General features: G+C 47.8%; 1 protein-coding gene and 1 long non-coding RNA gene across 5 annotated transcripts in view; one reads left to right on the plus strand and one right to left on the minus strand.

Annotated features, from left to right (window-relative positions):
- LOC142857753 (uncharacterized) overlaps positions 1-3,538 on the minus strand; it is an 88,851-nt gene extending 85,313 nt beyond the window's left edge. Inside the window, exon 1 of the long non-coding RNA XR_012911860.1 lies at positions 3,496-3,538. This is a non-coding gene — a long non-coding RNA (uncharacterized LOC142857753). The remainder of the gene's footprint in view (positions 1-3,495) is intronic.
- Catsperg (catsper channel auxiliary subunit gamma) overlaps positions 1-26,298 on the plus strand; it is a 29,169-nt gene extending 2,871 nt beyond the window's left edge. Inside the window, exons 3-28 of one of the 4 annotated variants that reach the window (XM_075986192.1) lie at positions 2,063-2,207; positions 2,326-2,452; positions 2,596-2,668; positions 4,240-4,395; positions 8,162-8,333; positions 9,446-9,583; positions 15,078-15,137; positions 15,256-15,380; positions 17,829-17,871; positions 17,985-18,114; positions 19,176-19,287; positions 19,451-19,609; positions 19,704-19,813; positions 20,536-20,749; positions 21,793-21,855; positions 21,948-22,146; positions 22,242-22,360; positions 22,538-22,618; positions 22,700-22,756; positions 22,864-23,020; positions 23,202-23,265; positions 23,370-23,465; positions 23,719-23,808; positions 25,505-25,597; positions 25,747-25,846; positions 25,936-26,298. In XM_075986192.1, coding sequence (XP_075842307.1) covers positions 2,063-2,207; positions 2,326-2,452; positions 2,596-2,668; positions 4,240-4,395; positions 8,162-8,333; positions 9,446-9,583; positions 15,078-15,137; positions 15,256-15,380; positions 17,829-17,871; positions 17,985-18,114; positions 19,176-19,287; positions 19,451-19,609; positions 19,704-19,813; positions 20,536-20,749; positions 21,793-21,855; positions 21,948-22,146; positions 22,242-22,360; positions 22,538-22,618; positions 22,700-22,756; positions 22,864-23,020; positions 23,202-23,265; positions 23,370-23,465; positions 23,719-23,808; positions 25,505-25,597; positions 25,747-25,846; positions 25,936-26,181 — 3,129 coding nt within the window. In that variant the 3' untranslated portion in view covers positions 26,182-26,298. Of the gene's footprint in view, positions 1-2,062; positions 2,208-2,325; positions 2,453-2,595; positions 2,669-4,239; positions 4,396-8,161; positions 8,334-9,445; positions 9,584-15,077; positions 15,138-15,255; positions 15,381-17,820; positions 17,872-17,984; positions 18,115-19,175; positions 19,288-19,450; positions 19,610-19,703; positions 19,814-20,535; positions 20,750-21,792; positions 21,856-21,947; positions 22,147-22,241; positions 22,361-22,537; positions 22,619-22,699; positions 22,757-22,863; positions 23,021-23,201; positions 23,266-23,369; positions 23,466-23,718; positions 23,809-25,504; positions 25,598-25,746; positions 25,847-25,935 lie in introns of all 4 variants that reach the window. The other 3 variants (XM_075986181.1, XM_075986211.1, XM_075986201.1) reach the window with 3 other exon arrangements.
- Positions 26,299-27,844: the final 1,546 nt, after the last annotated feature.

Raw genomic sequence — 27,844 nt, forward strand, 5'->3', positions numbered from 1 at the left:
TTGGAGCCTGTCCTGGAACTCCCTTGGTAGACCAGGCTGGTCTCGAACTCACAGAGATCCGCCTGTCTCTGCCTCCCAAGTGCTGGGATTACAGGTGTGTGCCACTACCGCCCGGCTTTTATATACTTTTTTATTGATTTTTATTGAACTCTACATTTTTCTCTGCTCCCCTTTCTTCTTCTTCTCTCCCCTTCAACCCTCTCCTATAGTTCCCATGATCTCAATTTACTCAGGAAAGCTTGTCTTTTTCTACTTCCCATGTAGATTATATCTATGTAAGTTTCTCTTAGTGTCCTCATTGTTGTCTAAATTCTCTGGGATTGTAGTTTGTAGGCTGGTTTTATTTCCTTTATGTTTAAAAACCACTTATGAGTGAGTACATGTGATAATTGTCTTTCTGTGTCTGGGTTACCTCACTCAAAATGATGTTTTCTAGCTCCATCCATTTTCCTGCAAAATTCAAGATATCACTTTTTTTTCCTGCTGTGTAGTACTTCATTGTGTAAATGTACCACATTTTCCTTATCCATTCTTTTGTCGAGGGGCATTTAGGTTGTTTCCAGGTTCTGGCTATGATTGAACATCCTTTGGATAGATACCCAAAAGTGGTATTACTGGGTCTTGAGGAAGGTTGTTCCCTAATTTTCTGAGAAATCGCCTCACTGACATCCAGAGAAGTTGTACCAGCTTGCATTCCCACCAGCAATGCAGAAGTGTTCCCTTTTCCCCACAACCTCTCCAGCATAAGTTGTCATCGGTGTTTTTGATCTTGGCCATTTTTATAGGTGTAAGATGTAATCTCAGAGTTGTTTCAATTTGCATTTCTCTGATGACTAAGGATGTTGAACATTTCCATAAGTGTCTTTCAGCCATTTGAGATTCCTCTGTTGACAGTTCTCTGTTTAGGTCTGTACTCCATTTTTTTTATTGGATTATGTGTTCTTTTGATGACCAGTTTCTTGAGTTCTTTGTATATTTTGGAGATCAGACCTCTGTCTGATGTGGGGTCAGTAAAGATCTTTTCCCTTTCTGTAGGCTGTCGTTTTGTCAAGACAGGGTTTCTCTGTGTAGCTTTGGAGCCTGTCCTGGCACTTGCTCCGTAGAACAGACTGGACTTTAACTCAGAGATTTGCCTGCCTCTTCCTCCTGAGTGCTGGGATTAAAGGCGTGTGCCACCATCGCCCGGCCCATCTGGTTGTTTTTACGTTTTTTAGACAAGTCTTGCGCTTTGGAGCCCTGGCTAGCCTGGAACTCACTCTTAGACTAGGCTGGCCTTGAACTTGCTTTGATTCTCCTGTTTCTATTTTTGGAGTGTTGGGATTACAGATGTGAGTCATTACCTCTGCTCAAAAGTTTCAGTTTATTAAGATTTTTATTTTATGTGCCGGGTATTTGGTCTGCATGTGCATCTGTAGATCACATCATCCTGGTGCTGGCAGATTCCAGAAGAGGGTGTTGGAGAGAAAGGGAGAGGGAGAGAGAAGCTGGGTGGTGGTGGCGCCTGTCTTTAATCCCAGCATTCGGGAGTAGTTGCGCGTGGATCTCTGTGAGTTCAAGGCCAGCCTGGTCTAGAGAGCTAGTTCCAGGACAGGCTCCAAAGCTACGCAGAGAAACGTCGTCTCAAAAAACAAACAAACAAACAAACAAACAAAAACACCACAAAGATAGATACACAGTCCTTACTTACCTAGGACTCGCTTATAGACCAAGCTAGCCTGAATTTGTGGTTGTCTCTGCTTCAGTCTCCTGAGGGGGTAAGAGAGGAATGGTGCTACACCTGGGCTCTCGAGATGGTTTGGTTTTTGTTTGTTTGTTTGTTTTAAGACAGCCTCACTTTATAGTCCAGGCTGACTTCAAACTCCCTAAGTGTCCCCGTAGCCTTGAACTGGAGAGCCTGCTGTCTCCAGCTCAGAGTGCTGGGAACAAGTATGTGACATCACAGCAGGCTGCACAGCCACGTCCTCTTACCCTCCCATGGTGGAGTGCCTGCTGTCCCCACTCAGCTCACACTGGGCTCGGGACAGATGGATCCCGAGACTAAGGCATGCCTTGTAACCCTCAGGATGACGAGGAGCTGGTCCGAAAGAGCCACCTGATGGGGATGAGACCCCTGATCCTGATCAGCTACAGGCACCCAGTCAATTTCTATCGCTGGGAGACTGAAAATCTGCAGATTCAGATGGAGGCTGCCCCATTGCGTACCTCAGGTGGGCCAAATTGCCCTTGCTGGTGGTGGTGTGCGGAGATGGGAAGTCTGGAGGCACTCTGAGGCCTTTAGGGGCATCTGGCAGCCTCTAGCCCCTCAGTACTGCATCTGACCAGCAGGATTCTGCTCAGCGGAGGTCATGTGCACCTTGAACTGGTATGCACCCATGCCCATCAAAAACGGCAGCGTAGTTATGAGCGTGGACATCAGCAGCAATGGCTTGGGGGTCTTCATTCCCCGCGAAAGGTATTCAAGCCCAGGGCAGTCAGGAATCCCAGCCCCCAGAATCCCAAGGAAAGCAAGGGAGGCAAAAGGGAGGAGCAGGGGAAGGTGGCTGCGAGGGGTGAAGTTCCCCTGAGAGGGCCTTCCTCACTGGAGCCTGCTCGCAGGTTCTATATCAATATCAATGGCTTCTTGAAGAAAGATACAAGTGGCAAAACCATCTTCACCATGGGATATGAGGTGAGGGCTGCTGACTGGGAGAAGGTACGCATCACACACACATGGCCTGAGTGTCCCCCAAACCAAGACAGACCCTATTTGTAGAACACTTACTTGAGCTCCAGGCTCCAGGTGATAACTTCCTAAATGTACCAGTTTCTTTTTCAAAGTGACTCTGGAAGGCAGGGGTACTAGCTTGCACACGTGTGTGTGGGCACACACACACACACACACCCTCCCCAGGTGCTGGGGACTGACCAGAACCTCATGCTCTCCAGTGAAACACAGCCATAGGAGGAAGGCACATTCCCCATCGCCTCATTGGATCTTTTATTACATTATCATTTTGTGTGCGCTTATACCTATACTATGGCATGCACGCGGAGGTCGGAGGCCAGCTTTCAGGAGTCAGTTCTCTCCTTCCACCATGTGGGATTGCCTGGGATTGAACTCAAGACCTTAGACTTTTCAGCAGGAGCCGTCACCTGCCAGGCCATCTCACCTCTGTAGTGGTTTGTGGTTTTGTTTTTTGAACAGGGACTCAATATAGCCCACAGTGGTCTCAAGCAGACCAGGCAAGCTCTGTGAAATTTCTGCTTCAGTCTCCTAAGTGCTAGAATCATAGCTATGGGGCACCAAGCCTGACCTTAAATACTCAGTTTTTCTATTACATTTATCTATTTTGTGTGGGGGGCACACATGTGGCATGTATGTAGAAGGCAGAAGACAACTCTCAGTAGCTGCTTCTCTCCTTCCATCATTAAGCTTGTCTTTTACCCACTGAGCCATCTCACACACGTGTGTACTCATTTCAAAGATGAGAACACTAGCCAGGTGGTGGTGCACACATTTAATCCCAGCATTCAGGAGGCAGAGGCAGGAGGATCTCTGAGTTTGAGGCCAGCCTGGTACAGAGCAAATTCCAGTTCTGAGTTCACTATGCATTCAGCCAGCAAATGCTTCCAAATCATGAGGATGTTGCTCAGTATTTGGTAGGGTTCAATGCACCTCACTTCAAAAAAGGGGGAACGAGGGGCTGGAAAGATGGGTCAGAGCACTGGCTGTTCTTCCAGAGGACCTGGTTTCAATTCCCAGCACCCACATGGCAGCTCACAACTGTCTGTTACTCCAGTTCCAAGGGATCTGATGACTTCACATCAATGCACATAAAATAAAGTTAAATAAAAAAGGAGAATGAGGGCTGGAGAGATGGCTCAGTGGTTAAGAGCTTTGCCTGCTCTTCCAAAGGTCCTGAGTTCAATTCCCAGCAACCACATGTGTTCACAACCATCTCTAATGAGATTTGGTGCCCTCTTCTGGCCTTAAGGGATACATGCAGACAGAACACTGAACACATAATAAATAAATCTTAAAAAAAAAAAAGGAGAATGAAAGAAGGAGAAGGAATAAAGAGGCATCTGGTGCAAAGTCCCTGGGGTGAGCTGAAAAGGAAGAGGCCCCTGATAGGACTGGGCTAGAGTGAGGGCAAAGCGGCAGGAGTGAGTTAGGGAGGTGGCAGCAAATTACAGAGGCTTTGGTGTGTGTGAGATCAGGCAAGGGAAGGCTAAATGGCATTTCCTCTCCTCTGACAGAGCTCAATGGTGAAGAGTGCTCTCTTTAGTCGTTCAAAATCGAGACCCCTGTGGTACACTGTGAACCATTCGCCTGTGCTCATCCTTGGCGGAATTGAAAATGAAAAGGTCATTTTGCTTTCAGACACTAATTTCCAGGACTACTCTCTCATTGAGGTGAGTGATGCCAGGCAGACCTTGGAAGGGGTGTGAGGCTACAGAATGGGACCCCAAAGATATGCCCAATCTTCAGCAACAGGCTATGAAGAAAAATTTTAATGCAAGGAAACAGGTTCAAATCTTTTAAAAAAATACATTTTTTAAAAATGTCCCGTATATGTGTGAGTAACAAAGGAGGCCAGGAGATAGCATTGGAATTGGGTCTCCTGGAGCTGAAGTTACAGGTGGTTGAGGAAAGCAAACTCCATATGAAGGCTCTTCGATGCCCATCATTATTTTTTGTAGTAAATTGGTGCTGCTAGGAGCAGATGTGTCTCATTGTCATGACAAGCCTATGTTATTAAAACATCTTAAATGCCATATTTTGTAGGCCTCTGAAGTGTTTGAAGACCATCTATCTATCTAAAATATATTTCTGTTTGACCTTGAAAACATACCTAACATGGTGACAAATTTGATTGTTATTAACTTACATTTTTAATTATCTTATAGTTTATGGTAATAATTTTCAAGAAGTTGAACTTTACATTATATTTTTAAATGAGCTGCATAGGTATAATATGTTATTGTAGAAAGAAGATTAAAACATACTGGGCAGTGGTGGCACATGCCTTTAAGCCCAGCACTTGGTAGGCAAAGACAGGTGGATCTCTGTGAGTTCAAGACCAGCCTGTTCTACAGAGTGAGTTCCAGGATAGGCTCCAAAGGCCCCAAAGCTACAGAGAATCCCTGTCGTGAAAAGACCAAAAGCTGGGCGGTGGTGGCGCACGCCTTTAATCCCAGCACTCGGGAGGCAGAGGCAGGCAGATCTCTGTGAGTTCGAGGCCAGCCTGGTCTACAAGAGCTAGTTCCAGGACAGGAACCAAAAAGCTGCAGAGAAACCCTGTCTCGAAAATCCCCCCCCCCAAAAAAGACCAAAAAAGAAAAAAGAGCAGAAACATATATGTAATATATATATGTATATATATATATAGTATGTTCTAACAAAAAGTCTTACATTTCTATCAATATACAAAAATCAAAACCAATTAAAATATTTGAGCTTAGTAGGATTTTATTAGTTCAAAAGTAGATTCAAAAGGGAGGGGAGCAGACAAAAATGTATAGCTCAAGAAAATCTATTAAAAATAGTGATTCAATAATCTACCCTTTTTTTTCCTATAATCTCCTTCTCCTTTTTTCTTTTCATAATGAGATCCCTGAATCTAATCTCCTTTGCTTAGTTTCCTCTCTGATTATGTCCAATAACAACTTGCAACCAACATTGTTTGTCAACAATGACAAACCTTCATAACTCACCAAATGACCAAAAACTACCTACCCCACCTCTTGGGAATGTGGGCACCATGCCCTCTAGACTGCATCCTGTTGTCTGGGGGTGATGACATTTTTAGGGGACCTTGAGAAATTTGGGATAATGGTCAAGTCCTGGGAGAGCTAGCTTTTTTTATTTATTAGTTAGTTAGTTAGTTTGTTTGTTTAGTCTTTGTGTGATGGGAAAGTGCAGGGCTGCTCTAAAGTCCTGGCTGTGTAGTCTGGGAGGCTGGACCATCTCGGCTGCTTGGAAGTTGTTCTGGATGCAGATTGTTGAGACTATGTAAAGATGATTTGTTTGTTTCATGTTTGAGCAGGTAAAAGGCGCCCATCAACTTTACAAGTCTGTTTGGACTGTATAACCAAACTGTAATATAAATCTCCATACATGCCATAGGACGTCACGAGGGTTCTGTAGCCAACAAGATTTGTCATGTCCCATACAGTCAGAGCTGTTCCCATGTAGATGGATCAGTATACACATCACCTGCTCTGTAGTCTTTTATGACTTTTCCCCTTATGTCTGTAGCCCAAACCTCTGGAAGTCCCCCCCCCCCGCATCAAATCTGATTTATTTTATTTTATTTATTTATTATGTATACAATATTCTGTCTGTGTGTATGCCTGCAGGCCGGAAGAGGGCACCAGACCTCTTTATAGATGGTTGTGAGCCACCATGTGGTTGCCGGGAATTGAACTGAGGACCTTTGGAAGAGCAGGCAATGCTCTTAACCACTGAGCCATCTCTCCAGCCCCCATCAAATCTGATCTTTATTAATTTTAAAGAAATCTATAGCTTTTCATTTCTGTGGAAACAAAAGCACACCCTCTCCCCCAATAAAACATATATCCTAATTTTTTTTTTTTTTTTGGATTTTCGAGACAGGGTTTCTCTGTAGTTTTTGGTTTCTGTCCTGGAACTAGCTCTTGTAGACCAGGCTGGCCTCGAACTCACAGAGATCTGCCTGCCTCTGCCTCCCGAGTGCTGGGATTAAAGGCGTGTGCCACCACCGCCCGGCTCACATATCCTGATTTTTATTTTGAAGTCAAGACATCCCTAAAGTATGTAAGTTGGTTTAATTTTGCAGTTCCTTTCACAATCTAATGTCTCTCAGCAGTTGGCATTTTCTGTTTATTACCATTTAAAGAATTAAAATTCATAAAGCACCATTTAAGGTCTGAACTCCATGTGTTATACATAAGCTGTTAGGTTCTCAGCAGCGTGACTAGCTTAGTACAGACATGGTGTTGTTGGCTGGCTGCACCCTCTTTATCTGTCTAGAGTCTCAGCCATGCTAACCCAGCTCTGGGAAACTTTTGTGTTTCTATTCTATCTGGGCTCCCACTGGTAGGGAACCATTCAGTGCTCTGCTGCATAGCAGGCTCGCCTTCTTTCTTTCTTTCTTTCTTTCTTTCTTTCTTTCTTTCTTTCTTTCTTTCTTTCTTTCCTTCTTTCTTTTTTTTCTTTTCTTTTTTCTTTTTTTGGTTTTTCGAGACAGGGTTTCTCTGTAGCTTTGGAGCCTGTCCTGGAACTCCCTTGGTAGACCAGGCTGGCCTCGAACTCACAGAGATCCGCCTGTCTCTGCCTCCCAAGTGCTGGGATTACAGGCGTGCGCCACCACCGCCCGGCTTCTTTCCTTCTTTCTATCTTTCTTTCTTTTCTTGTTTATTTATTTGTTCTTTTTTTGAGACAGGGTTTCTCTCTAGCTTTGGAGCCTTCCTGGAACTCACTCTGTGGACCAGGCTGGCCTTGAACTCACAGAGATTGGCCTATCTCTGCCTCCCCAGTGCTGGAATTAAAGGCACGTGCCACCACTGCCAGCCGTAGTAGGGCCTCTTAAAAGAGCTGCATGTAAGTCATGGGTACTGAGCCTACTTGAAAGACCTTGGTCAACCAGGCCAGGAAGCAGTGTCTGACTCAATGTTAAGACCCTTTTTCTAGATTTTTTAGAATTTATGTGGATATCTGTGGCCCCACATTGGGTGCCATATATAATAAGTCTTTCTTTGTACCACCAGCCAGCTCCCAAATAATGACATGGAGACTTAATAATTATGGATGCTGGCTTTAGCTTAGGCTTGTTCCTAACTAGCTCTTATAACTCAAATTATCCAATATTTTTAAATCTATGTTCTGCCATGTGGCTTGTTACCTCCCCTTCATACCTCACTTCCTGCTTCCTCTCTGTGTCTGGCTGGCAAATTCTGCTTTCTTCTTCTCTTAGTTCTCTTACCCAAAATTCCTGCCTATACTACTCTCCTGCCTAGCTCTTGGCTGCTTAGCTTTTTATTACACCAGTAACAACAACACATCTTCACACAGTGCACAAATTTCCCACAACATGTTTCAAAAGACAAACAACAACAACAAAAGAACACTTTCCCCGAGACAGGGCTTGGAGGCTGAGTCCTCAACCACACGGCTCACCTATTCTCTGCCCCTCTGCAGCTGAGCATTGACAGTTGCTGGGTTGGCTCCTACTACTGCCCCATGCTCCAGTTCTCAGCCACCATTCATGACGCTATTTCCACCGAGAGCACACTCTTCATTCGACAGAACCAACTCGTCTACTATTTCACAGGCAGATACACTACGCTCTTCGATAAGAGCCACAGCAGCAGTGAGAAAACTGGGCTGGGGATGGGAGGGCTGGGGAAGATGTGGGGGTTGGAGAAACAAAACCGAGAAGAACGTTGCCTAGAAAGGAGACTGTCCAGGCATCATTATGGCATGCACCTGTCATCCCAACACTTGTGAGCCAGAGGCAGGGGATCAGATTCATCCCCGGCTATACTGAAGGTGAATCTGGGTCGATGAGACCCTGGAGATGGGGGAGCACACACATGGGCGATCGTGTTGCAGTCCTCTGTGATTCTAGCACTTGAGAATTTCCAGTTCTGGGCAATTACCTTCCAGAAAGCCTGGGAAACTTAGTGAGAACTGCTTTAATTCTCTCTCTCTCTCTCTCTCTCTCTCTCTCTCTCTCTCTCTCTCTTCTCTCTCTCTCTCTCTCTCTCTCTCTCTCTCCCTCTCTCCTCTCTCTCTCTCTCTCTCTCTCTCTCTCTCTCTCTCTCTCTCTCTCTCTCTCTCTCTCAAAAATAGGGTCTGTCCATTTATTGGCTTTCCTGAATGAGAAACCCATGAGCATTATGGCTTTGGGCATAGGTGTGTCTACCCAGGGACTCATTGTAACCCTTGGTCTCCTTGCTGACCCATGGTGATTCTTACCCACACCCAGCTACTGGCCATTTCTCTGTCCCTAGTAGTCCCAGGGAACCTTTTTATGAGTGGCTACAAGCTGGGAGGGTCTCTTGTTTGCCACACTCTGTCCAACACTCATTTCAGAACCAGGGGGGCACAAGGGAGGGGTGAGCTCACCTAGACCTCATGGATGGCACGTGTGTTGGTATGCACCTGACATCTCATCGTCTGGGAAGCTGCAGCAGGTAGCTGGAGAGTTTGAGATTCGCCTAGACTACATAGGAAGTTTGACGCCAGCTAAGGTTACAGTGTAAGACCCTGTCTCATAAAACCAAAGCTGGTCATAGCAGACTAGGACTCAGAGGTAAAGGATGAGGGAAGGGCTCACAAAAATGACCCCCAATACCACACTGACATGCTGCTCCAGGCTAAGAGGACAGTAATGGGTTTGCAAGATTGGAAGGAAGGGGACTGGGGATCCAGTGACCAGCCTGACCACCTGGTTTTGCTTGCCCATGCTTGCCCCCTTAGGCAGCTGGGTTCGTGTCCTGGCCAATGAGTGCATCAAGAAACTGTGCCCTGTATTCGTCAGTGGCAATGGCTCTGAGTACATCCTGGCCCTCACCACTGGCAAGCATGAAGGTTACATTCACTTCGGGACCATCACAGGTAAAAGCCTGTGTGTTTTGGAAACTCAGAAGACAATCTCTACACTCTTTCATTGAGGGTTCCTGTTCCTTGCCATGTGTCCTCAGGAGAGGTGGCAGGCTCAGGCTTGTTCCATGTGTGTGGACATGGATCTGTATGTGTGGAGATCGGACTTGAACAGTGTTAGGTTCTTTCTATGAAGTCTTTGGCTTTAAGGGACAGAAACCCAACTCAAAAATCAGATCAGCGGAGCTGGATGGAGCAATGCTCGCTTGCAATCCCAGCACATGGTAAGTGGAGGTGGAAGCATCAGAAGTTCAAGGCCAGGCAAGGCCACAGTGAGACCCTTATTTTAAAATAAAACACAAAGCTAGCTGGAGAGACCACTCACATAGTAAACAGAGCAATGCGTGTGAAGGGCTGGTGAGGTGGCTCAGCAGGGAAATCACTTGCTTAGCCTGAGGACTTGAATTCAATCCCTGGGTGGGGCCCACATGATGGAAGAAAAAAGCCAACTCCTCCCAGAAGTGGTCCTTCTGACCTCCTCACGTGTGCATGGCATGCAGGATTCGAGGCCATTCTGGTCTACATAGGGTGTGTGCTAGTTCTGGGGTCAAAGGTGGAGAGATCCTGCCGGGCGGTGGTGGCGCACGCCTGTAATCCCAGCACTCGGGAGGCAGAGGCAGGTGGATCTCTGTGAGTTCGAGGCCAGCCTGGTCTACAAAGGGAGTTCCAGGACAGGCTCCAAAGCTACAGAGAAACCCTGTCTTGAATAAACAAATATATATATATATATATATATATATATATATATATATATATATATAATAAAAAAAAAGGGGAGAGATCCTAAGCCAGAGATTGGCCAAAGAAATGGGTGTTGTCCCAAAAGCCCTGAAGGTGAACAGCTCATGTAAGCTGTCTAGAGGATGGGTGTCAGGGTCTTCCCAGGTGAAGGCAAAGAGGAAGTATGAGTCAAGCTGTAAGGGGACAGTAAAGAAGGCATTTCAGAAATAGGAAACTGGGGTCTGGAAGGGAAGGAAGAAGGGTCCTTGAGGTGAATTAGAACTGGCTGGTGGTGAGCTGCACACTGGAGCTGAGATATCCCATCCTTGGGGATCCACTGGATTCAGGAAGGACAGCCTGGGGTAGGAACTTGAGAAGCTATTAAGAGGAAAAGAAAGTGGGGCTCAGGAGAGGGTGTGGGGGCCAAGGTGAGTGTGGCTACAAAGTGGCTGAGAATATGACCACCAAGTAGGGGTGCAGGGCAAGCAGATATGACCAGGAAAGTGTGTGGGAAGAATTGCCCTGCAAGAATGCAGGAAGGGACAGGGTCTTGAGTGGGAAGGAGCGGGTCCTGTCTACCCCCATGACAGAAGTCGACAAGGTAACTTTAGGATCCCAGTGAGATGTTAAAACAGAGTAAGAAGCTGCGTGCCCAGTAGACAGTCAATGGACTCACCTGCTACCTGCAGCATTATCCTAGGCTCAGGGAAGTCAATGGGGGTCATCAAGTCTGGGTCACGCCAGTTTTCCACCAGGCTGTGTAGTTTGAAGGTTGGAAGAGTCTCAGATGCCGGTGCTGGTGAGGTTGGACCTCTGTGGTGTGGCCTACACGGAGGCATTCTGATTTCCAGTGTCCAGGCTGTCTGCAGAAGGCAGACTGCATGGCCTCGACTGGGGGGGCAGGGCAATATCATGGCTAGTGAGCCTCTTGGCTGCATTTGAAGCAGGCTTCTTGTTGAGTTGACTTGTGGGGGTCCCTCGGGGAAGCTGCTAAGGCTTGGGCATAGCCTTCTTTTTTAAAAAATATTTATTTATTTATTATGTACACAATATTCTGTCTGCATGTATACCTACAGGCCAGAAGAGGGCACCAGGCCTCATTACAGATGGTTGTGAGCCACCATGTGGTTGCTGGGAATTGAACTCAGGACCTTTGGAAGAGCAGGCAATGCTCTTAACCTCTGAGCCATTTCTCCAGCCCGGGCATAGCCTTCTTGTTGCAGCCTTGTCTAACAGGAGGATTCAACTGCTTCATCTCAGTCATTACAAATTCTAAAAACCGTTTCCACCAATTCCTGTGTGGGAGTTTGGAGACCCTCCTCAGCCTTTTTTAATTTCTTGCTGGTATCTGGTGCTGACTGAGAAATGAAATGGGTGGCCAGGCCGTGGTTCACACCAGGGATGCTGGGTCAAGTCGAGTACATTAAACTATGGACTCTCGTCCATGATTTAGAAAGATAGGTTTGTGTCAGCTAGCTGTGTGTAGAAGGAGCTGCAGGCCACTTCCGGAGGTCTGCATCCCACCCCCCAGCTAGCTTTACACCCGAAATAATTACATGGAAACTGTATTCTTCTAAATACTGCCTGGCTCGTTATCTGTAGCCTCTTATTGGCTAACTCTCACATCTTGATTAACCCATTTCTAATAATCTGTGTAGCACCACGAAGTGGTGGCTTACCGGGAAAGATTCTAGCCTACATCCAAAGAATCATGGCATCTGTGTGAATCTGCTTCTTTCTCCCAGCATTCTGTTCTGTCTACTCCGCCTATCTAAGCTGCTGTCCTATCAAAGGGCCAAGGCAGTTTCTTTATTAACCAATGAAAGTAACACATAGACAGAAGACCCTCCCACATCAGCTGTGTAATCTTTCAGAGTTCATCAAAATTAACAACTGAGACCATTTCCATACTTTGGAGGAGGCAACAAACTGTGAGGTCTCTCCTCTGATGGCCACTTTGACCCAGTTGGTAGTCCCAGTAGGGCTTTGTAACTGGCACTGCCATGTCACCCAAAGGGACCACATTGTCCCCTAGGTGGGTCTGGTTTGCATACTGTCTAGCTGTTGCCTGAATAGGACCTCACTCCGTGGGAGTGAGAGTTTAGGCCTAGATGGCAGAGAGGTCATGCCAGGCCAGATAGTAGGCCTGGGACAGATAGCAAAACTCCTTAATATAAACAGAAGGATTAGCAGTCCAAGGAACCCGGCCACTTTTCTATTTGTGAGAAGTCCTGAAGAGAAACTGGAATGTGGACTTAAACAATTCCATGGGCTCCAGCTACCTCCAGAGAGGGCAGAGGAGGGCAGTCTGGCGAGACTGGGCATGAGAAGACATCTGGGAGGATTGGGGTGGTGGGGGAGTTAGGCCAGTGTGTAGAAGGGGATGAGGATGTAGCTTGTGGCTTTGGTGGGGGATAAGGGACAGTAGGAGGGAGGGGAGAACAGGAAGGGTGGGTAAAAAGGAGGAGGAATTTGGTCTTTGGACCTTTTCCCAGAGGGGAAGAAGGGATGAGGGTGGATAGAGGGAGGATGTGGGGAATGTTGGCCACCTGAAGGAACCTGTGGCAAGTAGGAGGGGGATGGGTAAGCAGGGTTGAGGGGAATGAGGGAGGGGCCCATGTCTCTGACATCATGGTCAGAGCAGAATTTCAGGGTCCCCGTTCCCAGATAGGCAAATCTGGAGGTGCCCCGACCCTAGCCAACAAGACCAATGCCATGGGACACTGACTGCTATAGGGAGGGTGAGAATGCAGAACCCAAAACCTGGGGAAGGCACTTAACTTTACCCTGACAAAAATTGTCAAGACTGTAGAGCACAGAAAATTGTAAGTTCCCTCTGGTGGCCATCCTGATTGGTTATCAAGAGCATATTGTGGTCAGGACTTAGTGCACAGAGAAATCAGGTGTTCAGGATATATGATGTCAGACAGCCCCAACTGAGTAGATTTTGTAGAAAGAACACCCCACAGGTGTTTGGGGATCTGGCTTTGAATTGCAGGTGCCCATTTCACATGTCTATGCTGGGACCCGAAGCCTAGTGCATGCATCCACTGTGGTAGGCTTTGGGTCAAAAAAAGGGTGTGTGTGATATTTACTTGAACAGAATGTCTTCTGAAGAATGGTTCCGTGAAACAAAGGCAGGTCTTTGCTCTGGTAATGGATTGGGGGCCTGGCACAGCCCCGTCTTTGGCAGGACACCCCCAAAATCAGAGGAGGCCCCAGGCTTCTAAGGCAATGACTCGGAAGGACAACTTACCCAGCTGAAAGCCTTCTTAGTCTGGTGAAGAGCAGGTGTGTGGTAGAAGGGTGTTTGGCCACCATGAGGCCCAGGGCCTGGTAGGGAAAATCAGCCCCTCGGTGGAGCCTCCAGATGAAAAGTTTGCACCACAATAAGCCTCACACCAATGCAGCAAGCCAAATCAAACTGAATTAGGAAAAGCCCGGGTTTAATGGTTAAAACACTCCCAGATCATTTTCTGGCCCCCAGAGAGGAGATGGAGAAGAGAGACCAAAAAACCGCATGTCTGTTTTCAGGGGAGCAGTTTAAATACTCTGTGGGAGTGGTCTTGAACATCTCAGTGGGAGGAGCCATATTTGAAGGGCTTTCAGAGATGAGATAGGGTTTGGGGAGAATGAGATAGGGGAGGGGGATTGAGGTGCAGCTTCCACCAGAACATTCTGAAGTTCTCTTTTGGCCTCCTCCAGCACCAGGAACCCAGGTGGTACCCAGACAGATAGGTATGCAAACCACTCAGACACCGAAAACAAATAAATCTAAAGTTATTGCATGCTCACATGCAGTGTTAAGCAGGAATCTGACCCAAATTTCTCCATTGTCAGAGAGTCATGGAGGTAGCATTGTCATCTTTCTGCATTTTCATTTCATTTGCTTGTTTGTTTATTTTTTGAGACATGAACTCAGTATGTAACTTGCTGTCTTTGAACTCACTATGCAGTCCAAGGCGGCTTTAAATCCCCCTGCTCTGCCCCGCGGATTAAAGGCCTGTACCAACAGTCAGGGCTTGTCCTATCTTCACCTTCCCGTAGGCATCTGCCAGGCCCAACTGAAAAGGCATGGTTGGCTTTTCTTTGTTTTTGTTTGTTTGCAAGAGTGCTGATAGTGCCTGTTGTTGCATCCCACAGTGACTGGATGCGACTCACACTCCACGCGCTGTTCTGTGGAGCCCTGTGTCTGTGGCTCACGATCCCATCTGTAAACATGGGACCAGATGACGACACTAGAGTCTGTGTCTTTGGGTTGATATAAAGATTACAAAAATTCCCCGGGCATGGTGGTGTACACATGTCGTCACAACACTTGGAAGGCTAAGGCAGAAGGATAAAAAAGGTGGAAGCCATGTTGAGCTAAAAGACAAAACCGGGGCCAGATCTTGGCTCAGCATTCGAGAACTTGCATGGAATCTAGCAGTGAGTGAGAGCTGGGATCCCCAGTGTGCACCACCACACCTCGCTTCAATAACCCTAAGTCCCAGCCACGGGCTGCACTGGGATTGGCTACCATTGGTCACATTGCCAAATCTAAGAACATTTCTGAGACCCTTTATCAGTGCAGGGATGAGGAAGCTGGAAGGCAGACCTAGTCCCTAGACTCTCTGAACTAAGACTTTCAATGTGTGGTTATGCTGATGGGGTGCTGGTTGGGTGGGATGCCCTACAGATGCTGGTGGACTAAAAAGGGCCTGAGCATGGGACCTGATTTGATCCACAGATGGCCTCGTGACCTTTCAGATGGTGCCGGATGGCTGGTCAATATGTGATAGAATACCAGGTACTCATTTTTTGGTGGGATCTGGGTTGGAGGGTGGAAGGCCTCTGAGGAGGGTGAGAAGGGTTCTGGGGGAGAGATCAGGGCCTGGATTGCTTTCGTTTCTGCTCTCTCCCAACAGGTTCAAACTGCTCCATCAACTGGGCTACATACATTGCTGATGAGAAGGCCTTGATGTTGTTAGTGGAGGCCTTCTCGGCTTCTGTTAAGGTCTTTCACCTAGTCAAATTTAACACAGGTAATCAGGTTGTCTGGAGGTCAGGAGGGAACATGTAAGAGCCTAGACTGTGGGTTGTATGTCCATACCAAACACTCTGCTCTTAGCTCTTAGAGTGGGCTGGGGAAGCCTGCATGTCTCAGAGAGAAATAGGAGGACAAGGAGGAAGAATAAAGAAGGGAACAGAGGGCTGGGGAGATGGCTCAGTGGTTAAGAGCATTGCCTGCTCTTCCAAAGGTCCTCAGTTCAATTCCCGGCAACCACATGGTGGCTCACAACCATCTGTAATGAAGTCTGGTGTCCTCTTCTGGCCTGCAGACATACACACAGACAGAATATTGTATACATAATAAATAATAAAAAAAAATTAAAAAAAAAAGAGAACAGAAAGCTGGATATGGAACACACACACACACACACACTCACACACACACAATGATATTGATATTCTGGGATGTTGATGGAGACTGCTCATTCAATCCTGGCCACCCAGACCCAAATAACCACACAGAAACTATTATTACAACACTGCTTGCTTGGCCTATTATCTTACACTTCTTATTGACTTGTTCTTATATCTTAAATTAACCCATTTCTGTTAGTCTGTGTATTGCAACTCAGTAAGGTTCCATTCAGCGTCTGTCTCCTGTGATGACTACATGGCTTTTCTCTTACTTTGCCTCCTTTCCTCCTCTATCTGCCTGGAATTCCCGCCTTGCCCTATTCTGCACAGCAATAGGCCCAAATCAGCTTCTTTGTTAACCAGTGATATTCAAAGGATTCAGAGGGGAATCCCACATCATCTCCTCTTTCTGTCTAAATAAAAAGGAAGGTTTTAACATTAGCAAAGTTAAATTACATATAACAAAACAGGTATCAAGCAAGAATTACAGTTAAAATATTTATATTTACTTTATCTTTTATCATAACTAAGGAAAACTATAATAACAACTATCTATTCTCAACTCCATCAAAGACTACAGAAGGATAAAATATTACCTAAGTAAGCAGGAAGTGCATTGTAAGCAACTTCAAAAACTCTAAAATTGACAGAGACATCTCACTGCCTAGACAGTCACCCAGAGTTTTTCTGTATCCTGGGGCAACCAATATTTAACCTACAGGCCCATAGCATCTGGCAGACCTTTCCATGAATCAGGAAATTTCAAAGACATTTCCACCTATATTGGCAGTTTGTCAGTCACTTTTTTCTTTTTTTTTTATTTATTTATTATGTATACAATATTCTGTCTGTGTGTATGTCTGCAGGCCAGAAGAGGACACCAGACCTCATTACAGATGGTTGTGAGCCACCATGTGGTTGCTGGGAATTGAAATCAGGACCTTTAGAAGAGCAGGCAATGCTCTTAACCACTGAGCCACCTCTCCAGCCCAGTCACTTTTTTCTGTATCCTGCAGAATGTCTAGCAGACTCTTTCATGAAACAGGTACCGTAAAGGATTGTGTCACCTTTAGGCAAGCTCAGCAGTCATTTCTCTGTGGGTCCTGCATGTCCATTTCATACAGCATAACATCAAGCAGTCCAGGCAAGAGCAGTTTCTTGCCCAAATGGCTAACAAACTCCATAAGGAGCCTCTTCGATGTCCACCATCCTCTTGAAGTAGATTGGTGCTGCCAGATGCAGTTGTGTCTCATTGTCATGAAAACTCCTAAGTTCTTAAACATTTTAAATGCTATATTCTGTTAGTCTTTGAAAGATTTGAAGCAAATCTATTCTTCTGAAATATATCTTTGTACATCTAGAAAACCTAACAAACACGACTACAAGCTTGACTTTTATAGAAGACTGTCTACTGACCTGTATTTCTTAATTATACGTGATACTTTTAAATGTGCTGTACAAACACAATACCTTAATCAAGAGCAGAAATATAACAAAATTGGACTTAAATTTGTATCAGTAGATTAAGATCCCTACCAATACAAAGTATTCATCTCTATAGCACAGAGTTACCAAGATGACTTAGTGGGAACAGTCACTTGCTACCAAGCCCGAAAACCTAAGCTCAGTTCTCAGGACCCAATGGTAAAAGGAGATAACTGACTCCTGAAAGTTGTCCTTTGTTGTTGTGGAATGTGCATTTGTATACACACACGCGTGCGCACACACACACACACACACACACACACACACACTAAATATAATAAATCAACCTTAAATGGAAAGTCAGTAGAATCTTTAAGATGGGTGGGAATCTGTATTTATTCATTTACTTTTTGAAACAAGGTCTCATTATGTTATCCTAACTGGCCTGGAGCTCCTCAAGACCAGGCTGTCCTTGAACTCACGAAGGCGCACACGTCTCTGCGTCCTGAGTGCTGGGGTTAAAGTGCCCCCTTGCCCAGTTGCCTACACAGTGTGTATGAGGATCGCAGAGCTGGCAACTGTGCCCTCTTTCAGATATGGAGAGGTCTTCAGCTCTCAAAGTGTTGCTTTCCTCCTTTTAGAGAACCAGACATTGAGCATTCTCTACACACTATCAAGATTTATCCCAGAAGGTAGGACTAGAGGGTGAGGGTGGCTTCTGGGGTGGGCAGTGGCCAGGAAGAGCCCAGGCGACTGCCTATGCTCCTCCTCCACACCACATCCTTTCTTTCTTTGCTGTGGTCAGGTCACGATTTGGAGTTCCTGGTGCTAGATGGGACAGAGACCTACACCAACACTTTGATGATACCGAAGGGCCTGTTCTTCAACACATTCAACAATATGCTGTACATCTGGGGTAACTTCATTCTGCAAAGGTAGGCATAAGCCATCTTCCCAGGGACCCCCCACATATTTATTTATATAAATAATTTTTATTTGTTTGTTTTTGAGACAGATATCACTATGTAGCCCTTGCTGTCCTGGAACTCACTATGTAGACCAGGATGGCCTTGAACTCACAGAGATCCATCTGCCTCTGCCTCTGTCCAGTGCTTGAGATTAAAGGCATGTGCCATAACACCCAGTAAAGTTTTATTTTATTTTCATTATGTGTATGTCTGTGTGTCTTTGTGGTGGCCTACACATAGGAGTACAGGTATCCATGGAGGCCAGAAGAGGGCATTAGAAACCCTGGGGCTGGAGTCAAAGGGTGCTTGGACCTTACCTGTAAGAGCAGGAAGTGCGAGCAGCGGTTGTGCAGGCCTTTAATCCCAGGACTTGGAAGGCAGAGATGGTGGATCTCTGAGTTCAAGGCCAGCCTGGTCAATAGAGCAAGTTCCAGTACAGCCAGGGCTACACAGAGAAACCCTGTCATGAAAAACTAAAAAAAGGGGGGCAGGGGGAAGGCTGGAGAGATGGCTCAGAGGTTAAGAGCTTGGACTGCTCTTCCAAAGGTTCTGAGTTCAAGTCCCAGCAACCACATGGTGGCTCACAGCCATCTGTAATGAGATCTGGTGCCCTCTTGTAGCCTGCAGGAAGAACATTCTATACATAATGAATAAATCTTTAAAAAATTATTTAAGCACAAAGAATCTATTTAAAATGATTGAGAGTCCGCTTTAAGCATGTCTGGATCCAGGGCTCAGATTGTATGACATTGGGACTTCATTTGTAGGTAAGATGGTACTTTTACTGAAGTCCTAGGCCAGAGAGCTGGGTCCTGGGATCCCAAAAGATCAGAGAAAAGAAGTTGGGGATCTAAGGGCACAAGGACACTCCAATGCATGGTGGAAGCTGACACTGGCATTAGGGGTCCCTTCACTATTGTCTACAGCACCTGCAGACAGTGAGTCCTGTGCTAGACTATGGGAGATGCAGGCGTCCAAGGACACTGGCCTGTCCCCATTCTCTGGGCTCCCTCTCTCTGTCTTTCCAGCTACAATAGGTTACACTTCATTTATCTGGCGGACTTCCCCAAGGACTCCACCATCAAATACATGGTCAACTCTTACCAAGGAGACATGGCTTTTGTCACAGAAACAGATGAGGTGAGCTACCCTGTTGTTCTCCCCAAGCCCTCCTTGTTCACCACCAAACCCTCCTGTCCTGTCACGGTGAACACCCTTAAGGGATCCCAAGATAATGTCAGTAGAAGCTTTATCTGTAACTGGGCCCTGGAACTCAGAGAGGGTAACGGCTGCTGGTCCACAGATCTGGTACTTCCTGGAAGGTGGCTATGATGTCTACCGCCTGGTCCCATCCAGAGGCTGGAGCATCTTCTTTAACCTACAGAAGATGCAGCAGTCTTCCCTCTATGCAGACCAAGAGTTCTTGGTCTCCATCTTCTATGAAGATGGGGAGCTCTACCAGGTAACCGAGGGTGGTGGAGGGTAGGGCGGAGATGGGGCGCAGGTGGGGACCACAAGGAGGTTCCCACCAGCTTACCTGCCTGCTTCTGCCCCAGTTGGTATATCTTCACGCCACCGGGAATAAACGATTGGTCAAGAGGATCTTGCCCGTGGCGCAGGTGCTGCTGTTTGAGCAGAACAACCCCCAGATACTGCTGAAGGATGGGTGAGAAGATGGGGCCCTTGAAAAGGTCTGAGAGCTCCCAGGCAAGGGGCAGGAGCAAGAGACACCCTAAGGATCGCCTGGGATGCAGATGCTTGGGCGCTCTGCATGGAGCAAAGCTCAAAGGAGGAATGTGGTGCGGCTGGTCATCAGGGAGGAGGGGGCCATGGTGAGAGGGTGCAGGGGAATTATGAGGAGGAAGTGGGAAAGGGAACTTAGAGGAGATAGCCTTACTCACTCATAAAAGCCCTAAAGAGGACCGGCATCTAGTCCTTCAGTAACCGACAGACTTCAGCAATGGTTGATGGCTGCATTCTCAGCAAGAGCAAGGTTACAAAAGAATTTGCAGTTCAAGGCTACTCTGGGCTACTAGTGAGACTGGGGGAGGGGGCTTCTAAGCACCTGCAGAGGGTGGAACCAGAAAAGCACATGGCGGTTGGTTGGGGTGGAAGCAAGGCAAGGGACCTAACTGGGCTGAGTGGAGAAGACTTTGAGTAGAGATCCCTGGGGAACTGAAGGTGGAGGAGGCGGCTCTCGTCTGAGAGACAGCCACCAGAGTGTGGTCAGAGAGTGCCGAACATGAGGGTCTGAACGGAGTTTGCTACAAGCCAGGATAAATTTAGGGAACTAGCAACTCAGAAGTGGGGAAATAAAGATCTGGGGACGCTCCTGATATTCCAGAGGTATCAGCATCTATCTCCCCTTGTATGCCCACTGCTGCCCAGGAACCGCAGGATGCTCGCCTTCTCCCATATGTGCCCTTTCAAGGTGATGCGTCTACGTGACCTGCCCAAAACACAGCATCTTTCACGTCAGGAGATCTACCATGCTCCACCACCTCTGGTCTCCGAGTCCCAGGGCTTCCACAATAATAGGACACTTGCTGTCTATCAAGGGCTCATCTATTACCTGCTGTGGCTCCACTCCAAGTATGACAAGGTGGGCACCTGGAGGGGTGAGCTTGACGGGGTAGTGCAGCCAGATTAGAGCCTGAAGTTCAAACACTCAGAGGATGACGGGGCAGAGGCAAAAGGTTTGAGCTGGACTTCAGAGTGGTTCTTAGGGGTGAGGCCCTTGGATTAAAAATCAAGAAGCCAGGTTTAGGTTACACATGCTGGCCCATGCCTATAATCTCAGCACTTGGGAGGTGGAGGCAGAAAGCTCAGAGATCAGAAGTTCAAGACCAGCCTTGACTACATGAGACCCTGCCATTTAAAAAAAAAAAAGTGCCGGGCGGTGGTGGCACACACCTTTAATCCCAGTACTCTGGAGGCAGAGGCAGGCGGATTTCTGTGAGTTTGAGACCAGCCTGGTCTACAAGAGCTAGTTCCAGGACAGGCTCCAAAGCTACAGAGAAACCCTATCTTGAAGAAAAAACAAAAACAAAAACAAAAACAAAAAAAAAAAGTTGTTTGTGTCTGTGAAATGTGTGGGGAGGGCTGATGTGCAGCCCTTATACCTTACCCGGACACTCTAGAGGCAGAGGCCAACAGAACCTGGTCTACATGCTGAGCTGGAGGACAGCCAGGCTATGTAGTGAGACCCTGTATCAATAAAATAAAATTAATAAAACAAACAACAAAAAACCCGAAACCAACCAGACATAGAACAAAACAAGGGACCGGGGAGATGATGCACAAACCCTGAGTACGAATCACGGCACCCACAGAAAAAGCTGTGTGTGAGGGCTGGGTTGGTCTCTAATCCCGGCCCTGGGGAGGCAGAGACGGACTTGAACAGTGAGACTCACTGGCCAGCCAGTCTAGTCCGATCAGACCACGGTTCAGTGAAAACTTCCTGGGCTGCTTCTTTGGAAACACAAGCAAGGTTTCTGGCCCCGAAACAAGCTCGCAAGACACAGGAAGACGGGTATTGGGGCGGGCTGGGGTTCAGCTCCTACTCTGAGCTATGAGCCGAAACCAATCCTAGAGTTAGCTGTCTGCCTCCTCCCAGTCACCTCATGGTGTCTGACCATCCCGCAGCCCTACGCGGACCCTGTGCACGATCCCACTTGGCGCTGGTGGGAACACAAAACTCAGTTTAAGGTAGGTGGACGGGTTGGGAATTGGTGGAGGGACAGCACTGAAATGCTGGCGTCCCATCCAGCATCCACTGGCTGACCACCTGGCGCTTCCAGGATTACTACTTCTACTTGTCCAGCAACTGGCTGGCAGCGGAAGGCATGTACATCGACATGAGCAGCTACAAAAAGCTCTACAACGTCTCCAAAGAACACGGGCTGCCCGAGATTGTCTTCCTGGACAAGGGCAACTCGTTTAGCTTCACCGTCTTCCTGTCAGCCCACGGGGACACCTCAGAGTTCAGCGCCAACGCTGGTCTGTGGGCGGGGCCTACTTGGCAACCGAGGGTGGGGCCGGGAGCCTCTGGGGGTGGGTTCCAGGCTTCAAGCCCCTCCCACTTCCCCATACAGTCTCTGGCTACCAGATAGATAAGAATATGGCAGTGGCTGTGGCAGTGGCTGATCCCGAATGCCTTGAGGCATCTGTGAATCAGGAGGTCCTTATTAACCGCAAAGCAGTGCTCTACAAGGTGAGGAGGCCAGAGAGGAGCACAGGTGCTGTCCCTCTGGTCCTCTGCACAGTCAGTGGAAAGCCACAGATCTTATTAGCCCCCTCTGAGCCCCAGTTATCGGGTCTTCCAGTGGCTCTGGATCCGAGGGCATTTTTGGATATCCCTCTATTTCAGCCTCTCCTTTCTTTACCTCAGATTACAGTCAAGGACAAAAAGGTCTGCTATGATCAGGGCCTCAGTGGATATAACCTCAAGAAGACTTCCTTGATGGTTAAAGTATGGTCCAAGCCTGGGGGAGGGTATAGGGATGGGATCCTGGCCCTTAGGATCCGTAGCATCAGCCACTCCTACTCACAGGTGTTGGGATCCTCTGGACGATGCTTCCAGACCACATACCTTGGGGCAAACATGCAAGTACTGAAACTTGGGTACTGGGCCTGGTATTGGGAGTGGAAGGTTGGGTGGAGTTGCCACAGGGCTGGAGTTGCCACCCCCCAGCAGGAGGTCTTTTTCCTTCCCAGGGTCATTTGATGGTGCCAGTGTTAATCGGCTGTCCCCCTGGCAAGCGCCTGGCCTTCGACATCACCTACACGATTATGTACTCCCGGGACTTAAACAAACACTATTTCGACTGTGCGATGTCGAACCTCGAGATGCCATGCTTTCTCTATCGTGACTGTGTGTCCCATCCCTTCTCCCACGTCCACTGCCCTCCTGTCCTGGCCATTTCCCTCCTGCATTCCCTTCGCCACAGCCCATCACCTTCTGCTCCAACCCCGAGTTCCCCCTCCACTTGCTTCCTGCTCCCCTCTGGACAAAGCTAATTTCTTCCTCCCCTCTTCTCCTCTGCAACCCACAGTGTTTCAGCCCTTCTTCTTAATCCAAGACATGGTGACGGGAGCTTCGGGCAGCTTCCTAGGCAGGTGAGGAAAGGCTGGCTGGAGGCTACAGGTACTTGACAAACAGGAAGAGGGAGATGCAGGGTTCAGAAGCCTAGGTGGTCCGTGTTTCCCTCTTCATTCTGCAGTTACTTGCTGCTGGTGGTGGGTGGCGGTCCCACATTGGACACCATCAGAGATTACACGGAAGAGGAAATCTACCATTACAACAGTCCACTGGACAAGTAATCCCTCTGGGGTCCCTGTCCACAGTTGGGTCCGGTCTGCAGGTCTCTCCTCCCACTTCCAGTTAAACAGGGGACTCTTGCTGCTCTTGCTGCAAAGCTTACCCACCCACCCAGTGTCCCAGATTAGACCCTACAGACAGGCCAAGGCTCCAGCCCCGCCCACCAGGGCCCCGCCCACCAGGGCCCCGCCCTTAGGTGCCAACAACTGCATCGTGCTCAACCCACCCTGACATTATCGGGGCCTGCACAGGACCAATAGCCGCATCTGGACAACAAAGGTTGAAACAACCACTCCGGACAAGAAGTTCTACATAATGAACTACCAGAGCCCGGGAATTGAGTAAGTCCCAAGAGTTCTGCCCTCCAGGTTTGTTTTTTTGGTTGGTTTGGTTTGGTTTTGGTGCTATCCTCTCATGTAGCCCAGACCGGCCTTGAATTTACATCTAGTTGAGGATGACCTTGTTCTCATTCTCCCATTTCTGTCTCCTGAATTCTGAGATTACAGGTGTGTACCCCCAGACCACTTTATGGGGTGCTAGGCTTGGTGAATGCCAGGCAAGCATTCTACCAACTGAGCCACTTCCCCAGCACCCTGTCGGTTTGATTTGGCTTTACACAGAGTCTCACTCTGTAGCTCTGCCTTGTCTCAAAATGATGGTTGTTGTACTCTGCTTTCTGGAATTTGGGCCTTGCTCTTTGCATGAGCCCCCCTGGATCCCCTGTGCTCCTGTGTGGTCTCTGAGGAGCTTTCCCGAAGTCACACTGTTTATGTTTCCCAAGGAGGGCAAGCCTTTGTATGTGTGTAGGGAGGCTCTGCCGGAAGCCTGGGTCCCATATTCTGTCCTCAGGCCTTGCCTCACGCTCTCCTTTCTCAGCAAGGTTATCCAAGCCCTTTCTTTCCAGAGGGGCAGTCGGCTCCTCTGGACTCGTCCATACCTTTCCCACGTTGAGCCTTCGCTGGCACTGCCCACCATTTTGACCCTCCGCCTGCAGATCACCTTACATTTCCATCCTGACCAATCTAAGCTGTTACTCTCTCTTGAAGGGTCTCTCTCCCCTTTACACAGCTCTTGAGTAGATACAATATAACTTTTTTAAATATAATTTTTGGTTGTTATCCTTTTTTTTGATTTATTTATTATGTACACAGGGTTCAGCCTCCATTTATGCCTACAGGCCAGAAGAGGGCACCAGATCTCATTACAGATGGTTGTGAGCCACCATGTAGTTGCTGGGAATTGAACTCAGGATTTCTGGAAGAGCAGGCAGTACTCTTAACCTCTGAGCCCTCTCTCCAGCCCCAATATAACTTTTTTTTTAAGTGAAGATGGGACAAACCAATGCATGGTCAGCATCCATTGCCAGTTCAATGGAGCTGTTACTGACTGAATCTACTCTAGCGGAGTTTGATAGCTTGTAAGGGCTTGATAACCATCTTTGAGTCAACGAAAAGAAAGCCATGATACCACAAGGTGGCAAATGAACAAATTAGCCAACTGCACCCAAGTTTGTCCTTAGTTCAGGTTTACTGAACAGAAGCCAAGAGGGAGTAAGAGAAGAGATGCGAGTTTGTGCCTAGCTTGTGTCCAGACCCTGCTTGTGGGATGGAGGAATGAAGGTGGATCCCAGTAAGCACTCGGCCCAGCAGGGGGCTGAATTGGCAGGTGGAGACAACGAGGCAGCGGGCAGTTAAGGACCAGCCTGTTCCCTTGGCAGGTGCTCAGACAGCGTCTCTGTTTGAGTGGACTGAGTAGGCAGGAGAAGGCAGAGACCTAAATGGGGTGTGGCTCAGTGGGGGAGCTCTGGCTTCATTTACCAGTGAAGGGGTTGAGGCAGCAACTCAGTGGGAGAACCCTTGCCTGGAAGGCACTACGGAAGGGTTGACAGTGGGCATGGTTCTGCAGTAGAGTGCTCGCCCAGCTCAGTCATAGCAGCACCCTTAAAAAGGGGACAAATAACCTGGAGAAGATGGAGATTGTACTCAGCTGGTGCTTACTGAAGTAAAGTGTTGCAGCTGCCTATACTTGGACTCCTAGGTGGCTGTGTTTAGAGAACTCCCCGTGCCATGACATCATTCCCCAAAGCATCTTTGCACCTGATTTCTTCCTCAAGTTGTTGGTGAGCAATAGGTAAGCCAGGCATATAGTCCGTGTGTGTGTGTGTGTGTGTGTGTGTGTGTGTGTGTGTGCGTGCGCGCATGCGGGGAGGGTGTCTGAGACTGTTCCATGGGATGATGCCACACAACTTAACTCAATTCTGGATTCCATTCCCTCATCAGAGGAGTAGACACCAGCACATACTGTGACTACAAGCTCATCTTCGTACTGCACATTCATGGGCTACCGCTCAGCGGCAAGCGGTCCCTCTTTATCGTCATCGTGAGCGGCAGTCAAAGGCTTCCCTACAGGGCGGGGCAGGAGGGTTCATCCCACACTGCACACCCATGACTGCCGTGCTGTGCCCACAGGTGTCCAGCAGTCTGCTTTTGGGCCTGGTGGTCTTCTACATCCTCTTCTGCCTCATCTGGCCCCACATAGTGGAGGCCTGGGCCTCGTTACGCTGGAAGATTAACAACATCATGGCCTCAGACTCCTACTACACGTATGCCACCTCTAACGCGGGCTTCAGCATCCATTCTCAGAGTGGCTCAGAGGAAAGTTCCAGGGCTCCCTCCAAAGCAGGTTCCAAAGAGGACAATGTAGCCAGGAAGTGAGAAGTGGCCAGGACCTCTAGTCTGTACCTTTCCCCTCACACCCTTAAGCCTCTCCTGGTGGGAATGCAGCCTGCCACCTACCCAGGGCTTTCTGGTTTGCTAGAATGTCCCTGTCCCGTCCAGACCCAAATAAAACATCATTTGAAAATCAGCCCTAGTCTTTCGGAAGGTTCATGTGTTGCTCGGTTTGTACCAGTACAGCTGCAGCGACCATCAAAAGACCAGAACCTACGTTTTCAAGATGGCACAATAGATAAATGAGCTTAGTATAGTACAAAGGCTGACAGCCGGGGTTTCATCCTGGGACTCATATGGTAGAAAGAGACAACTGAGTCCCTGAAGCTGTCCTCTGACTTCAGAAAGCACAGGGGTGTGTCCACACACACAAGTGTGACACACGTGTGCACACACACATATATGATTTTCGAAGTTAGGATAGGTACATGTTTTGATCTCAGCAGAGGAGTCAGAAACAGGTGAAGCTCTATGTGTGGGACCAGCCTGGTCTACATAGCCAGGCCAACCATATATGTGCACAGACCCTGTCTCTAACAAAACAAGCTCTGAGTGTGGGACCAGCCTAGTCTACATAGCCAGGCCAACCATATATGTGCACAGACCCTGTCTCTAACAAAACAAGCTCTGAGTGTGGGACCAGCCTGGTCTACATAGCCAGGCCAACCATATATGTGCACAGACCCTGTCTCTAACAAAACAAAACAAAACAAAATCCTCTCAGAACAAACAAGACAGTGCTAGCTAGTATGGTGACTCAAACTGTCGTCTGACCACTTAGGTGCCCAAGGAAGCAGAAACAGTCTGAGTTTGAGGCCAGTCTGGGTCACTCAGTGACTTCCAGACTTGCTTGAACTACAAGAGAAAGATCCTTCAAACCATAAATGATTTAAAAATTCAAACATGTTCCCAGTACTGGTGCTGGGAGGCAGTTGTAAAGTTTCAAATTCCAAGCCAGGTAGAGGTGGCTCATGCCTTTAATCCCAACACTCAGTACACAGAGACAGGCATTCTCTGTGAGTTCAAGACCAGCCTGGTCTACAGAGCGAGTTCCAGGACAGCCAGGGCTGCTACAGAGAGAAACCCTGTCTCAAAAAGTAAAAGAAAAAAAAATTCAAGTTTCCACTGTGTTTGATTTTGCTGAGAAACTTTCCAGGAAGGCTACAGAAGGGCAGGCAGTTATGGCTGCCTCTGTTCTAGTTGGTTATACTCAAGTCAAGCTGAACGCCGGCACCAGCAACAACTCAGCCCCTCTCACGCCACACGGTCCTCTACTCTCTGGTTCTGTCTCTGATATGATGGAGGAAGGTCATTGGCTAATAAAGGAACTGCCTTGGCCCATTTTATTGGTTAGGACATAGGTAGGTGGAGTAAACAGAACAGAATGCTGGGAGGAAGAGGAAATGAGCTCAGACTCGACAGCTCTCCTCTCAGGAGCAGACGCCTCAGAGAGACGCCATGCTCCCAGCTCCCAGGCAGACGCACACTATGAAGCTCCGACCCAGGATGGACAGAGGCTGGAATCTTCCCGGTAAGCGCACCTAGGGGCGCTACACAGATGATTAGAAATGGGCTAAATTAATATGTGAGAATTAGCCTAGATAGAAATGGGCCAAGCAGTGATTAAATGAATACAGTTTGTGTGTTG

Source organism: Microtus pennsylvanicus, chromosome 1 (genome assembly GCF_037038515.1).
Source record: "Microtus pennsylvanicus isolate mMicPen1 chromosome 1, mMicPen1.hap1, whole genome shotgun sequence".
Classification (NCBI taxonomy): Eukaryota; Metazoa; Chordata; class Mammalia; order Rodentia; family Cricetidae; genus Microtus; species Microtus pennsylvanicus.